The 15,730-nt window shown below is 37.7% G+C and overlaps 1 protein-coding gene across 3 annotated transcripts in view; it reads left to right on the top strand.

Moving 5' to 3' along the window:
- LOC132121260 (protocadherin-15-like) overlaps positions 1-15,730 on the top strand; it is a 224,751-nt gene that overhangs the window by 34,994 nt on the left and 174,027 nt on the right. For all 3 annotated transcript variants that reach the window (XM_059530486.1, XM_059530485.1, XM_059530484.1), the window contains exons 3-4: positions 5,561-5,575; positions 5,914-5,979. In XM_059530486.1, coding sequence (XP_059386469.1) covers positions 5,561-5,575; positions 5,914-5,979 — 81 coding nt within the window. The remainder of the gene's footprint in view (positions 1-5,560; positions 5,576-5,913; positions 5,980-15,730) is intronic.

The following is a 15,730-nucleotide window of genomic DNA, read 5'->3' as shown; positions in this document are numbered from 1 at the left end:
CTCAACCAATTTGAATCAGGACATATCTGTACCCATTTTCAACCGGCTCCCGGTGAATCTTTACATCCCTATTTCTCATACTTACAGGTTGGGATTCAGTGGAGTCAGCTGGTCCAAATAAATTGGGTACTGAGACATCTTTCAAGAGTAAGCATTTTGTCAATCCCATGTTGAACTACTCAAGATTAGAGAAGCAGTCATCAGTAAAATACAAACACACACACACACAAAAATAATAATAAAAATATTGGGGTATATTGCTGAGGTACAGTGGAAAATTTTTTTTTTTTTGACTCTTTGCAGTCTCATCATTTGGAAGTGAAAATAAAATGAATTTACTTTCATAGCGTCTTCTCGACATGAAGTTTACCACACAAAGCTACAGTGTTTGAGGGTGGTGTCAAGTTGTTCGTGGCCAGCCAACATAAAATTTAGCTCTTGACAAAGTGGGAATCAAATTTATTTTGACTTTTGGGAGACAATTACTTTCTAATGTCTTCTTTTTAATATCATGCACTTTTGGCTTTACAACTTTGCAGATAATTTACATTTACATACAGCTACATTACACACTGTATGAAAGACAATATTCAAAATGACATAATAGGGGCAGTTAAACTGAATGTAAATAAAAAAATAATGCTGAAATATAATGTAGATTAAATAAAATACATTTAAGCTTTTACACACACACACACACACACACATATATATATATATATATATATATATGGTGTTTATATATATATTTTTTTACATTGTTGTAGATTTAGATCTATTTAGATAACGCTTGGGAGTCTGTCTATGGACAACGGGTTATGTAAGGTCATCCTAGGTCATCTTTCTCTTTTATTGTATGAAAAAGAGCTTTGAAAACTATGGTTGCGATATGCAATATGTAAAATGGCAATGCATTTCTGTATTTACATTTACATTTTCCAATACATTTGTGCAAAATGCAAAATGAAAATGAAAATTAAATTACATAATTTTCATTTGCCATTTTTATACACTAGCTTTAATATGTAAAATTAATACTAATTTTAACGCTTTATAAATTGCAAAATTAAAATGTATTACAGAAATGATTAGATATGTATAAAACATGTTCAAGCAAAAACTGTGGCAAAATTATCATTCAAATGCTATTTTTCTTAATTGCATTTACACTCACAGACAAGACAAGGCATTTTCATTCAATGTCCTGCAATGAATGTAGCAAAATTCAATGTGCACATTGAAAATGCATTCCAAGCCGATCACGTCTCCGCCCCCTCCCGCCATGTCAATCACTGCGTGAACAAGGCGGGGCTTGCAGAAGGTCAAAAGACTCTAGAGTCAAGAGAATTCAAGTGAGAGAACATGGACAAGACAGTTGTACGTGTACGTTTTGATCATTTCGGTTTATGGCTTTAATATTTCATTTGCACTGGTGGGAGGAGCTGAAACACTCCTTTCATCTGATTGGTCGAATCGCTCCACCTTCAGCTCTGTCTTTTCATTCTTTCAGGCAGAATAAGAGTCAGTACGAGTGCGACACTGTAATGTCTGAAACCACCGCTCACTGTTAATAAGCATATTATTTGAATCAGATGTAGCTAGGCACATAATTCGTGCTGCACAAATGTAAATACAGAAATGCATTGCCATTTTACATATTGCATTGTCATTTTGCATATTACATTCCAAATTGAATATTGCTACCCATATGCTTCCATAGAAAATATCCTGACAATCTCATTTTGTGGTCAATAAAAGAAAGACACTATTGTTGTTCCAAAACTGTAGATTATGACTATTTTAACTTTTGGTTGAAGAAGAGAGAAATTTAGGTCACCTCTAGGCTAAAAGAACTAAGAAAATAAAAGCTTATTGCCCTTTTGGTGCTATTTGGAACACCATTTGTTTCAAGTTCATCAATGGTAATAACTAAGCTTCTGTCTGAGTCGTGGTTTTCCTTCGCTCAATATAAAAAGGGGCCCCACAGCCATGAAACTTTAATGGCAACACAAGATAGTTGGTCTTTCCTTTGATACCCTGCTCACCATCATAGTCCTAGTTGCTAAGACTTGCCTCGGTTTAATGTGTCAGCACTTCTGATGTTACGTAAAGCCACACAAATGCTATCAATCTCTAATTCATGAGTGGCAGGCCAGAGGCGTGCTTTGGAGACACAAACAAAGATGCAAACGGTCGTCATCGCAACACAAAAAAATTATCCGGAGAACTTTTACTGTAGACTTGACCTTAATTTGCTCTTCAAACTATTAACCTTTGGACAATTAATCTCCTACTTGTCCTCGCTTTGTGTAGCACCCTCAAAGAAAGCCCATTTTGTTCATAATCACTGATCTGTGTTGCAGAATTCATGGTGTCGATTTTGTATGATTTATATTCTACTGTCGTCTTCTCATAACTTGCCATTAAATTTAGGATAAAGGTGCACAGGGAGGAGAGACAGGCGGAGAAAAGTCAGCGGGTTGAGACCAGATTCCTCCTGCTAACAACAGCAACCACTGGCAGTCGTAGATCTCGTCTTGCCTACCGTGAAGGAGCATGTTAATCAAATCAGTCACTCAAGGACTGCAGCGTGTTCAATGTCTCATTGCTTGCCAGTGTAAATCAAGAGAGCAGATAGTCAGTTCCTGCAATGCTGGGGTAAAATAGAGTGCAAAATGCAGGTCTATGCTAAAGCTAAAACAAGTATTAACTGGGTTGTGTTCACCAGTAGGCGCAAAGGGAAACGCTGACAATTAGAAGAACTCTGACAATTAGATTTTTGATTTAGTAGATACCTTCTAAAAATTTTGCTTTTTCCTGTTAAAAACTGTCAGTTCTTTCTTGGTTAATGTTTTGATACTTCTTTTGACAGTGAAATGTAAAAGTAGACAGTACTAGATTTGAAGGTTTTTCATCACATAAAATCAAGATTATATGTGTCTAAAGAACCTTTGCTAATGGAAAGGCTATGGCTCTGAAAAATGCAATCACTACTGTCAGGAATAATTATATTCATGTCTTTGTTGTTCTGTTGATGTAGAAATTGCATCAGACTCAAACTGTTTTGCGTTCCCCTTACACTGGTTTCGACAAATGGGACTTGTTTAGGATCATTATCTTTGTTGGTCCTGAAACAAAATGACCTTGACCAATTTGGGGTAATTCGAATTTAGAGTACCGTATTTTCCGGACTATAAGTCGCACTTTTTTTCATAGTTTGGCTGGTCCTGCGACTTATAGTCAGGTGCGACTTATTTATCAAAATTAACATGAACCAAGAGAAATGAACTAAGAGAAAACCATACCATCTACAGCCGCGAGAGGGCGCTCTATGCTGCTCAGTGCTCCTGTAGTCTACACTGAAAACATAGAGCGCCCTCTCGCGGCTGTAGACGGTAATGTTTTCTGTTGGTTCTTGGTTCTAAATAAATGCGACTTATAGTTCAGTGCGAATTATATGTTTTTTTTTCCTCATCACAACGTATTTTTGGACTGATGTGACTTATACTCAGGTGCGACTTATAGTCCGAAAAATACGGTAAATGGTTAAGTTTAGGGTTTGGGATAGGTGTATATTTTCATCCAGTTGATTTTCATCAGGTTTTGAAGAACATTGTTATCATTTTCCTGTGCTTGTAGACTGAAATGTTTAAGGATATGTTTGTGGTCCTCGTCAACGTTCTCAATTCCAGTTCTCGCGATCCCCCGCTCTGAACATTTTGTACATTTATTTTATTACTTTAGACGTTTGTTCTATTCGACCCTGCGAAGTGGATATTCACAGGATATTCTGCCATGATTCAAGTTCAAAGGGACTGTATATGTTCCATTCAGAGGGCATTAAAGTGTGCAAGTTGTGAATTGAAATTGTATTTATTTACAAAGCTATATTGTGTTACTCTTTACAATTCTCTAGTAAGTTTCGTCTGTGTGTGAAGACGCTCCAGGCAGTGGAAATCAGTGAATGAATGTTCCGAAGTGAAGTAAACTTCAACAGATTTCCCATGCTCAGGGAATAGGGAGCAAAGGACACTCTGTAGGGACTGTGTCAATTGGAACACAGCTCGTGCATGGAGCTCTCTTCTAACGAGCTGATGTACGCAGTGAAAATATGCAGAGCAGGGGGTCACGAGGACTGGAATTGAGATGGTTAGAGCTGAGGTTAGGATTTCAAAATGATCATAATATCCATACTTTTTTTTGCCTTAAATTAAGTAAAGGCATGTACTGTTTATTGATATGTTTGATTGCTAGGAGTGCTATACCAGGACAAACAAACAAACAAACAAAAAGGTATAGATACTGTATGGGTACATTGTGTCTTAATTGGCAAAATCATGGACACTTTAATGTCCGGTTACTTTCTAACCATGATTTTGCAAAGTAGGACCTTTATAGATCAACATTTTTGGTGGTATCGGACTAAAATAATGTACAACCATTGGGAATAGGGATTGAATGTTTTGAAAATATGTGAGCCTGGGCCACAAACCCAGTCTTAAGTCACTTATGTATATTTTTAGCATTAGCCAAAAAATAAAAAACTTGTATGGGTCAAAATGATTTATTTTATGCCAAAAAACCATTAGGATATTAAGTAAAGATCATGTACCATTAAGATATTTTGTAATTTTCCTAACATAAATATATAAAAACTTAATTTTTTATTAACAATATGCATTACTAAGAACAATTTTTTTTGCTCCCTCAGATTCCAGATTTCCAAATGGTTGTATCTCGGCCAAATATTGTCCTATCCTAACAAACAATACATCAATGGAAAGCTTATGTATAAATATGATGTATAAATAAATTTTGTATGAATAAAATTTGACCCTTATAAATGTTTTTGTGTTCCAGCATCACATATGTCTTTATTAATTGATATTCTGCACTGTAATCATAATTAGCTTGAAGCAAAAAAAAAAAGGTGTTTTACTGCCACCTATGTTCATTTCAGCTGGAAACTGCAATGAAATCTATGTATACATAGTTTTTGCAAAAATGTGGATAGAGGAATGTTGTTCCACAGAGTCCTTTGTTTATTTTAGGGGTTTGTTAATTGTTAGGAGTGGGTTAAGGATCCCATTTGTTTGACAGGAATGTTATCCAAAACAGTTTGTGGTCTGCTTACTTTAATTTTGCCTAAGGCAATGTCCTAATTTCTTTCAAATAGTCAGTTTTCAGGGTTAAGTTAGGGTAACTGATTGTTTCCCATTTAATGGTAGTTAATGGTTAAAGATAGACCTAGAACTTTATTCGTTTGACCGGAACTTGATGTTCTTCCAGCAACATTTCCAATTTTGCAAAATCATGGTCATCATGAGGACCACCAGAAAGTAAATGTTCTCGAGTGAACACCACTTGCTAGTAGCACTGCTTGTCTTCTGAATTTCTCCATGTATATGTCTCTTTGTCTTTGGCTATTTTCTCTGTCTTATCTTACAAGCATCGGAGGAAAATTTGATTTTGTGCTTCTTTTTTTCTTCTGTCTCTCCCCACCTCTCTGTCACTCCATCGTTCTCCTGAACTCTGTCGATGACACTATCCATGACTCCAGACTGGCAGTATGAGGGTAAGAAAATGGATCTTATCTTTCTGTTTCTCTTTTGTTCTCTCATCGGGCATGAGAGTGCAAATCTATTAACCCTTCACAGCGTAACAGCTCTCTCTGTACACATAAATAAGTCATTTTGTAAATCTCTCTTTGACTTGTGGTCCCCCGGTCCCGGTAGTGGATAGGTTACAGTACGCATAGATCCATTTTTATGTGCAGTTTGTGTGACTTAATGTCAGCTGAAATTGAAATGTCTTGTTTACTATGATTGACACTGCTGTCTAGACTTTAAGAAATTCTTATGTCTCTTTTTTCTGTTCCTTTTTGTCCATCCATTCTGTGTCCTTGCTTTACAGAGTGCAAGCTCTCCAGAACAGGCCCTCCTGCAACCATTGTAGCCATAGATGAGGAGAGTCCTAATGGTAGGTTTACATTGTTCATTTCTTTTCTTTTTTTCTGCACTTCATTAAACTAAAATGAAGGACAGTCGTTTTGAAAGAGTATGGACAGAATTCAGAACAGCACTTAAGTTAAATCAGGCCTGTTCAAGTCTGCCAATTTTTGGTTTAGCTCAGATTAACTGTTTAAGAATCTGAGAAGGACATTTCACACAAAAATGTATTGTTTCCGCTCAGTGCTCATTTATTGCCGTGGATTTTGTTTTTTGGTGCTGATTCACTTCCACCAATCAAGTAATGGCATAAACATGTCCTTAAAATATTTGCTGAACACAATTTGCATGTTGCAATTCCCAATCTGCAATGTTTGGTTGTGGAGGATTCTAGTTCAGAAGCTTTTGATTCGATTTTATTTTGATATAGTTTGATTCAGTTATGATTCATTTGCATATACAGTTCAAGTTTCGTTGATAACATATGGAACCGACTTAATCTAAATAATGACGCGAATGTCTTATGTAAACTTGCTTTTTAGCTGAATTGAATTTATGACTGATGATTCATGAATTTTGCAACGGCGATACTCTTATTGAACTGAAATTAAATCAACACTGTACTGACTTGAGCTAAATAATGATACTGTTATTTTCAGTAGAGCTATTTATTGCTCATTTGAATTCGTTTTATGATAAATGAACTTCACATAGTTATTTAATCTGAACTGAACCAATACTGAGCTGACTGGAGCCAAATAGTGACTTGAATTGTGTTTTTTGGATTTGACTAATTTTTGAAGTTTGAATCATTGATTTTGGTAGTTTACTGTTTATGCTGTGACACTGTTTTGAAGCAATCTCTATTTTCCAGTATTTCTAACTAGCATACTGTACTACGCAGAACTTAAATATTGATTCAGTAGCTTCTCTGACAGATTAGTGAAGATTTCGACAGACTGAACTGTAACTCCCGAGTTTGAGTCTATTTAAATGATCGGTCTTGAGATGAAGGATTTGATCAAAATAATTGTTTTTGTATTTTGGGTTTGAATCAGACTACACTGGTTGTGCTGTACGTTTCTGATTCACTAGAAAGATGTGGTTCATTAGGGTCAATTGTTTGAGAATCAGACTGCATTGAACATGTAGGTATAAAAATATGTTTTCTTGTCATTTTATGGTAATGATCTGAATTTACATTAAAAAGAGGCATGTTTGTGCTCAATGACAAATGATTTACTGTACTGTGAGTATGTAAATTGCTGTCTCAGAGCAGTCTTTATGTGGTTAAACTGGACTGTGGGTAGCTAGTTAATAGCATACAAAAGTACCGTAGCTCTCCTGTGCGATTTCCTTCTTTGTGTGCTAACTGACAGTGATGGATGTGAACAGATTTGTTCAAATCCGTTGGAAAACATTTTTTTGGACAAAACGATGTGTATGTTGCATTGATGAAAGCAATTTTTGTTCTTCACACTTACCTTAGACCTCCCATGGCGCACCTCACCAGTGCACAGATGGTGTACAGTACGCTGCTACATTGATGGGCCTTTCAAGTATTGTAATTTTATCCTTTCTTCATCTGCTCTCTTTATTCGTGTGCTCAAATATTGAAGTGCTATAAGAAGGCTTCAGGAGAAGCTGCATTCGCCTTTGAACATAATTGGAACAGCTAACAGGTGTGATAGAGAGTCAACACTTTCACGTTAACCCACTACCCACAAAAAATAAATAAATAAAAATGAAAACACTTCTAGAAAGCCAGATGCAGAGATCCATTTGTTGAATATGGCACACATTTTACTTCTGCAGTCTGATGTATTTTTAAATTAATCAGAATATTTAATGAGAAAAAATCTTAGGGTGGGACCTATAAGGAATTGACTGGATTGTTAAAAGTGGGTGTCACACTATGCAAAACATCAGCAATTAACACGTTGAATTAAATGCTAATTTTGAAATAGAAAAACTAAAAAAGTAGTACAATAGTAGTGCAGAATATGAAGAGTTTGGTTCCAAAATGCGATAAATTCCCTTAAAAAAAAAAAAAAAATGTTTTCCAAAATCAGTATTGTTTCTGGTCGGTACTGAAAAGTCAATTTTTAATTTAATGCAAAATACAATATTCGCAGAATTATTAGGTTATGTTTTCTCCCTTTTTTCCAAACTGCGACAAGCGCCAGTCTCCCTTTTTTGCAGAATGCGATATATCCGCACCAATCACAGTGCACCATTCCACGCACTATAATACATAATAGACAGAGCCGTAGATCAGTGACAAGCTACGCTATATCACGTTCATTAGATGAATAACATTCGATTATGAACGCGATATCGCGTAGCTTGTCAGTGTTAGTGTTTGTGTAATGTGTGTAATAGTGTAATGCCATTTAATTTTTGTTAGTACAGCACATAGCACTAGTAAACTAAATGAAAGTAACATGGCAAAGATGAATGCACTTTTTGAATTGAATGTTAGGGAAATTACATTTTGGAATTTCTGTAGTTTAATGTGATATTGTTGTTCATGTTCTTGTTAATGATGAAATTTTCTTTTATTGGTTTAATTAATTTATAGCATTAACAAGATGACCCGCTGAATTCATTTTGGAAGCTATGAATGATGAATGTATTTTTAGTCCAGTGCCTGTATTTAAGTATTGATTATTGTATTTAAATATAATTAGTATTGACCAAGTTCAGAGGCTGTCATATGTGGATCAACTTACTATGTTGTGTATTTTCAACAGTGTCAATATGAAAAATAACTTTCATATTGATTCAGTGGATTTACTGTATTTTGAGAAATTTTTGAGTTTCTTAGTTTTTTAGTGTTTGGAGATTATTTCAGCGTACTATTTGGTTTTAGTATGAGTGAATCTCTCTGTTTGTCTTTATTACCACATCACTGCAGAAATAGATGAAATAGTTGAGTGTTTGTCCAGAAGTTTGAGAAGTGTTTGCTTGGTCAAATTAAGGAAAATCGCTTCTCTTAGGCATATTTCAGAGCTTTTGAGGATTTGTAGTAATCTCTTCTTTTGCAATTTCTCTCCTAAAGCTGTGAATCCCTACGCAATTATTAGAGTAAAGAATAATCATATTCATCCAAGAGTATTATCCTACTTAATGTATGCAATGAGATGCTGCCTTTACCTCAAATTAAAGATGATACTCCATTTTCACTCATTTCATCCTCCCTTCTCTGAGATCCACACATTATCTTTAAAACCACTTGAAAGCTATGCATCATAAAGGATCATCATTTCGGCTAAAATGTGTCAACTTTGGAAAGCACAAACTGTAATCAGAGTTGTCACAGGGAAATAGTGATAAATGTTTTATGTGTAAAATGTTTGCTCTGAGGAAACAGATTTTTCTCTCGCTTTCCTTCTTTTTGTCTTTTGTTTAACACTTAGTTGCACTTTTACAATACACATTTATAATTACAATATAAATACATGGACAAGTATTAAGTGAACACTTTAGACACCATCTACTCCGGATGGTCAAGATGGTCAATTAGTCATTCAGTAACTGACTGAATGATTGCTGATGTTGACTATTTTTGGAGTTTTTAAACTAATGGCTGTAATTGCAGTACATTAAAGAGAATAAATTGAAAGAGGCAACTTTTCTGTCAAAGGGCTGCATGTTCTCAGTATGCACATTTTTTAATCATTGGTCAAAGTAAACATTCTCATATATATATATATAGTACTTTCAACATATATTTGGTCTCAGACCCTGCATAGTTCTTGTATTACTTCACTAATTTTTTTGGAGTCACACCATAGGATATTTTACAACCTTAACTCACCTTGTTTTGTCATAAAAAAGGTCAAATTATCTGATTTTTTTGAGATATTTACAGATTTTAATTAATTTATTTATCTATTTATTTATTTATGTATTTATGTGTTATGTTGGTTAATTAATTTCATTTGGCAGTCAAAAGTTATTATTATTTTTAAATTATATTAATAATCAGGGAAACATTTTTTTAATGTTTTTGTAAGAATAATCAATGGTTCTTTAAATAAAATATGTGTGAACTGTGTGTAAAACGTCTTGGTTACATATGGTAACCCTCGTTCCCTGAAGGAGGGAACGGAGACGCCACGTCGGTGACCGACGCAAAATGGGATATCGCTTCGATAGACCAATCTACTTCGAGTGTAAACCAAACGAGTCAATGCACATTTGCATGCAATTATTGCATCCAGCTGCCGCTGATCACTGCGTGAGTATAAGAAGGCAGCAGGTGCAATGCATACCAGGTTTTCGCTGAGGAGCCGAGCCGGAGACCCGGCAGCTCACCGGCAGTACAGCAACCATGGCGACGGGACCTTCAGGGAACGAGGGTTACCATACGTAACCGAGACGTTCCCTTTCAGTCAGTCACTCTCGACGCCACGTAGGTGACCCATCTCGGCGGCCTGGGAAAGCATAGCTGCCATCTCTGGATCTAACTCAGGCTTTGCCACCGTCCCGGAGTGCGGCAACGTGGCCGAATCTTTACCAGACAGCTCTCCGTCCGATTCTGGGATCGACATCTGGTCGGGGTGTAAGGGAAACAGGTCAATTTAGCTCAAAGGGAATCATTTAAGATTTTAAATGGAATTTGAACAGAATCACTGTTTCACGGCTTATCACTGAGACGCCCTGCGATTCACTGAACAAGCCGTTTAACATCAAATCTGCGCTGGATATTAATATCCAAAGTATAGTGAAAACACTATCAATTAGCACAGTAACAAGATCGGCAGTTTAAGACATTAACTTGTAAGCACAAAACACAAGATACTTCTCTTTTCAATATGAATAAGGCTTTATTAGATAAATCTAAGACATATAAACTAATCTAACACAAAAACGCACACACGCACACATTCACACAAGTTGCAGGAAGATCGAAAGTTAGGGAAAGATGAGTTTAAGAGAATGGAAATGTGGAATCCCAAGTTTACAGCAATATGTTAAATTGCATAGACACGAACAACCATCAATCACTTAATTAACCCTCGCATTGAGTTCCTCAATGAGGTTAAAATTATATTAGATACACCAGTACAAATGTCTGAAGGTACATTGCCTGAGTAAAGGTGTCCCTTTGTTGTCGCTGATTGGCTGGAAGTTCAGTAGTCGTTGAAGTGACGTCTTGGGAAGCCGTGGTTGGGCATTGGCTGAAGATGCAGAGTTGTGTGTAGCTGGTTGAAGTTGAACTCGACATTACAAAACTTAACTCAGAACACGAAACTCTCAAACGGAAAAGAAAAGAAATAAAGTTTGACGAGACTAGGTGGTGTTCCTTCTCATCGTGGCTAAGTAGCAGCAGGCGTGCAGGCTGAAGCATGCTGGAACCGCGCTCAAAGAACAATGATGACAAACAGCATGGCTAAAAGCTAAAGCTAAGAAGCAAAGCTAAAAGCTAAAAGCAGGCATGACTGATAGCAAAAGCAGAGCTTAAACTAAAAGCAGGCATGACTAGTAGCAGAAGCAAAGCTAACAACTAAAAGCATACATGACTAATAGCAGAGCAAAGCTAGAAGCTAAAAGCCAAAAGCAGGCATGACTAGTAGCAGAAGCAAAGCTAACAACTAAAAGCATACATGACTAATAGCAAAGCAAAGCTAGAAGCTAAAAGCAAGATTGTATGGTGTCCTGAGTATTTAAACTGGCCTGTTGGCCACACCTCAAATGTTGTCTTGACCAATCAGATATTGTCTTGGCTCGGGGGTATCATAAATCATATGTTTATCTTACCAAGTATGTGGTCCGAATTTTCCCGCTCTTGCAAGGTCTAATTTTGGACATGATTCCTATAACAAGAATATGATACATTTGACAAATAACTGATTGTTAGGACTATTTCAAGCAAGCAGATTCGATTACATAGATACTAGACATGAATATGTATCCTTAAGCTATCCCATAGTTATTAAAAGACATACACAATAAGTGATTATAACATGATAGTCAAATGTGTGTGTTACACATAAATGAATATGGAGTGAAGCGATGGACTGATATTCATTTAGAAGTCATTTTGGAGTTCATTTTGGTCCATATATATGTACAAAAGACCGTTTCTTTGTTATTCTCTTGACAAAGATTTCTGTGGAGACCAGAGGTTCAAAGCCCCCCCCCCCCCCCCCCCTTAGGAATTTCAGTCTGGTTCTGCTGGGTGGGGGAAGTGCTTAAGGAAATGGTGTATAACTCTCATGGGTTTACATGTGATGTCCAGCATTGCATTTCAATTAATTTCGCCATATTTGACAATCTCTTGTCAATAATTGTTCTAGTGGTGTTAATGTTGAAAGCTGTTCTGTGGAAGAGTTGGTTGGTTATCTTGCTTGGGACTTGTGGCACACAATGTTTTATGACTTCCTGAGGAATTCGGCTCGTGTTTCAGCAACAGCCCCGATCGACTCTTTAATTTGTCTGGTTCGAGTCATTTCTGCTACAGTGGGGAGGCCCACTGGATACCGCTGGTACACTCTTTAAAGAGGGCCCAGCTCGTTCCGTGGGTTGCTCCACTGGATCGGAGGTGCAAGAGGAGTGATGGTCCCTAGAGGGTTGGTTCCGTGTGAGGTTTGTCACCACTGTAATCCTCAAACCAACCGCGCTACTGCCGGAAGTGGTTCTCGTCTGTCGGACACCAGAACAAGCCCCGGGACTCCGCCCCCCTGTAGGTAGCAGAGCCTGGTTCGCAGCTCCGAGATGGTCATGTTCCCGCAGTGAGAACATGACTCATCCACGAAAGCCACCTCAGCTTGCTCGACGCCCAGACACGTGAGGCAGCGATCGTGACCATCACCCACTGCCAGGTAATGACCGCACCCAGAAACGCACAGGTGAAACGGCATCCTTATAAGGATGATCCATCATCTTGACAAAGATGCACCCGTGAAGCTTTTTTAGAGAAATTTGCTCTTTTAGTGCTGAGACACACAGGGGAATTGGCCGCTTGCAACACGATAGGGGTAGTGCACCCTGGAGTGTGCATCCACTCGACACACGAACGACCGCCGCTGATGCGGCAACACACAAAGTTTCAAAGAGCGTGCTGAACTCGTAGTTCACTGCAGACACAGTTGAGCAGAACGATACTAACGCTCGGTTCCGAAGCGAAAAGCTGGTATGCATTGCACCTGCTGCCGCCTTATACTCACGCAGTGATCACCGGCAGCTGGATGCAATAATTGCATGCCAATGTGCATTGGCTCGTTTAGTTTACACTCGAAGTAGATTAGTCTATCAAAGCATTGTCCCATTTGGGACGATAATACGTCGAGAGTGACCGACTGAAAGGGAACTACTCACATGCTACTTCATTTAAATAAATGACTTTTCCAGTGGTAGGAAACAAAAAACCTGTGAGCTCAAGATGATTTAATTTAGCACTTGTCTGAATGATTTCTTCAAATGGCTTGATCTATGATACTGAAACTAATTGTAATTAAAAAAGAAACAATTACATTGTAGTGTATTAGACCCGAACCAAACAAATTAAAGAGTCGATCAGGACTGTGGTTGAAACACGAGCCGAATTCCTCAGAAAGGCAACAGGAGGTCGTAAATCATTCCTAGTGCCAGAGTCATAAGCAAGTTAACCAACCAACCAACTCTTTCACAGAACAGCTTTCAACATCAACACCACTAGAACAATTATTGACAATTTCAATTCGGAGAAGAGATTGTCAAATTTGGGGCAAGTAATCAAGATGCAACGCCGGCCAGCACATGTAAACCCATGAGAGTAATAAACAAGATCGTTGGATTGACTTCCCCCCACCTAGCAGAACCAGACTGAAATTCCTAAGGGGACCTCTTAACCTCTGGTCCCCACAGAACATTTTTTGTCAGAGAATGGCACAGAAACTGTTTTTTCTAGATATAGATGGACCAAAATGAACTCAAAATGACTTATAAATGAATATCAGTCCATTGCTTAACTCCATATTCATTTATATGTAACCCACACATTTCACTATCATGTTTATAATCACTTATTGTGTAGTCTTTTAATAACTATGGGATAGCTTAGAATTCATATTCATGTTTAGTATGTTTGTGCTTCAATCTGCTTGCTTGAAATGTTTCTGCTTTTAGCCATGCTTTTAGTCATCACTGTAAGCATTCTTAGAGCGCGGTTCCAGAGTGCTTCGGCCTGCACGCCTGCTGCTACTTAGCCACGATGAGAATAAACACCACCTAGTCTCGCCAAAAACTTTACTTCTGTTCTTTTACTTTAGTTTCTTTTCTTTTCCGTTTGAGAGATTCGTGTTCTGTGTCAAGTTTTGTAACGCTGTCTCTGAGTCTGACCTTGAGTGCCCGTTTAACTTCAACCAGCCCACACAACTCCGCATCGTCAGCCAACGCCCAACCAAGTCCTTCCCAAGACGTTACTTCAGCGACTACTGAACTTCCAGCCAATCAGCGACATCGGGAAACCCCCTTTCAACGACAACAAAGGGAACACCCTTTACACAGGAGTGGCAAGTAACTCCTCCAGACATTTGTACAGGAGTATCTAATATAATTTTAACCTCATTGCGGAACTCAATGCGAGGGTTAATTAAGTGATTGATGGCTGTTCATGTCTATGCAATTTCACGTATTGCTGTAAACTTGGGATTCCACATTTTCCTTCTCTTAATTTCATTATTTCCTAACTTTCTATCTGCCTGCAACTTGTATGAATGTGTTAGTGTGTGTGCTTATGTGTTAGATTAGTTTATATGTCTTAGATTTATCTAATAAAGCCTTATTCATATTGAAGAGAAGTATCTTGTGTTGTGTGCTTACAAGTTAATGTCTTAAACTGCCGATCTTGTTACTGTGCTAATTAATAGTGTTTTCACGATAGTTCGGATATTAATATCCAGTGCAGATTTGATGTTAAACGGCTCATTCAGTGAATCGCAGGGCGTCTCAGTGATCAGTCGTGAAACAGTGATTCTTATCAAATTCCCTTAAAAATCTTAAATGATTCCCTTTGAGCTAAGTTGACCTGTTTCCCTTACAACATAAAGAGCCTTTTACCCTTATTTATTAATGTAAGGCACTGAAGACTATTACACGTTGGTCATTATTACATTAGAGCCTCATTATGGTTTTTGCGCTCCTCTTTGTAGAGTGAATGTTATGTATTGGGGGACCATGATGTTGACTGAGTGCACGCTGGTGGATTGGACATTACTTGCAGGATAGATTAACTGTCAGACCTCGATGAAGTTGGTGGCTCAATGGTTGACCAAGCCAAACCTGGTTTAGCATTGAATTTCCCTTTGAGTGTCCACAATAGTGGAGAAGACAAAGGTGGACAGTTTGGACTGTTGAGTAATTATGGTTACGTTTGAGTGATAGTTGGGTGGCAAAACTATGAATCTAGGCAAGATAGGCTGGGAAAAGTATGGGTCTTGGTGTCAGGATAGAAGTGGGTTTGTTGGAGGCTTTTGGGGAGTAAACTGACCTATTGTTTGGCTGCAAGGATGAAGGGTTGAAGAGCATCCATTTATATCCCGACATTCAAAATGCCTTGTATCAACCCATTATCTTCATCTGACCATGCTCTCCTCTAGCTCTTGTTAAATAATCCATGTCCTCCCTGATCATCCTCTCTGCGTCCAATTAGAGCCACAAAACTGACCAAAGTGACCCTTGCTTGATGATTAGATTTGCCTCGTACTTGAGCCAACTCTGTCAATTAGTAGGCTGCATTTGAATTGAGTTATTAGTTTTGTCCTCATTCTTTGAGTTAGGAGCAGAATCCATTT

This window comes from Carassius carassius, chromosome 39, assembly GCF_963082965.1.
Source record: "Carassius carassius chromosome 39, fCarCar2.1, whole genome shotgun sequence".
Classification (NCBI taxonomy): Eukaryota; Metazoa; Chordata; class Actinopteri; order Cypriniformes; family Cyprinidae; genus Carassius; species Carassius carassius.
This window is presented reverse-complemented; position numbering and strand designations above follow the sequence as displayed.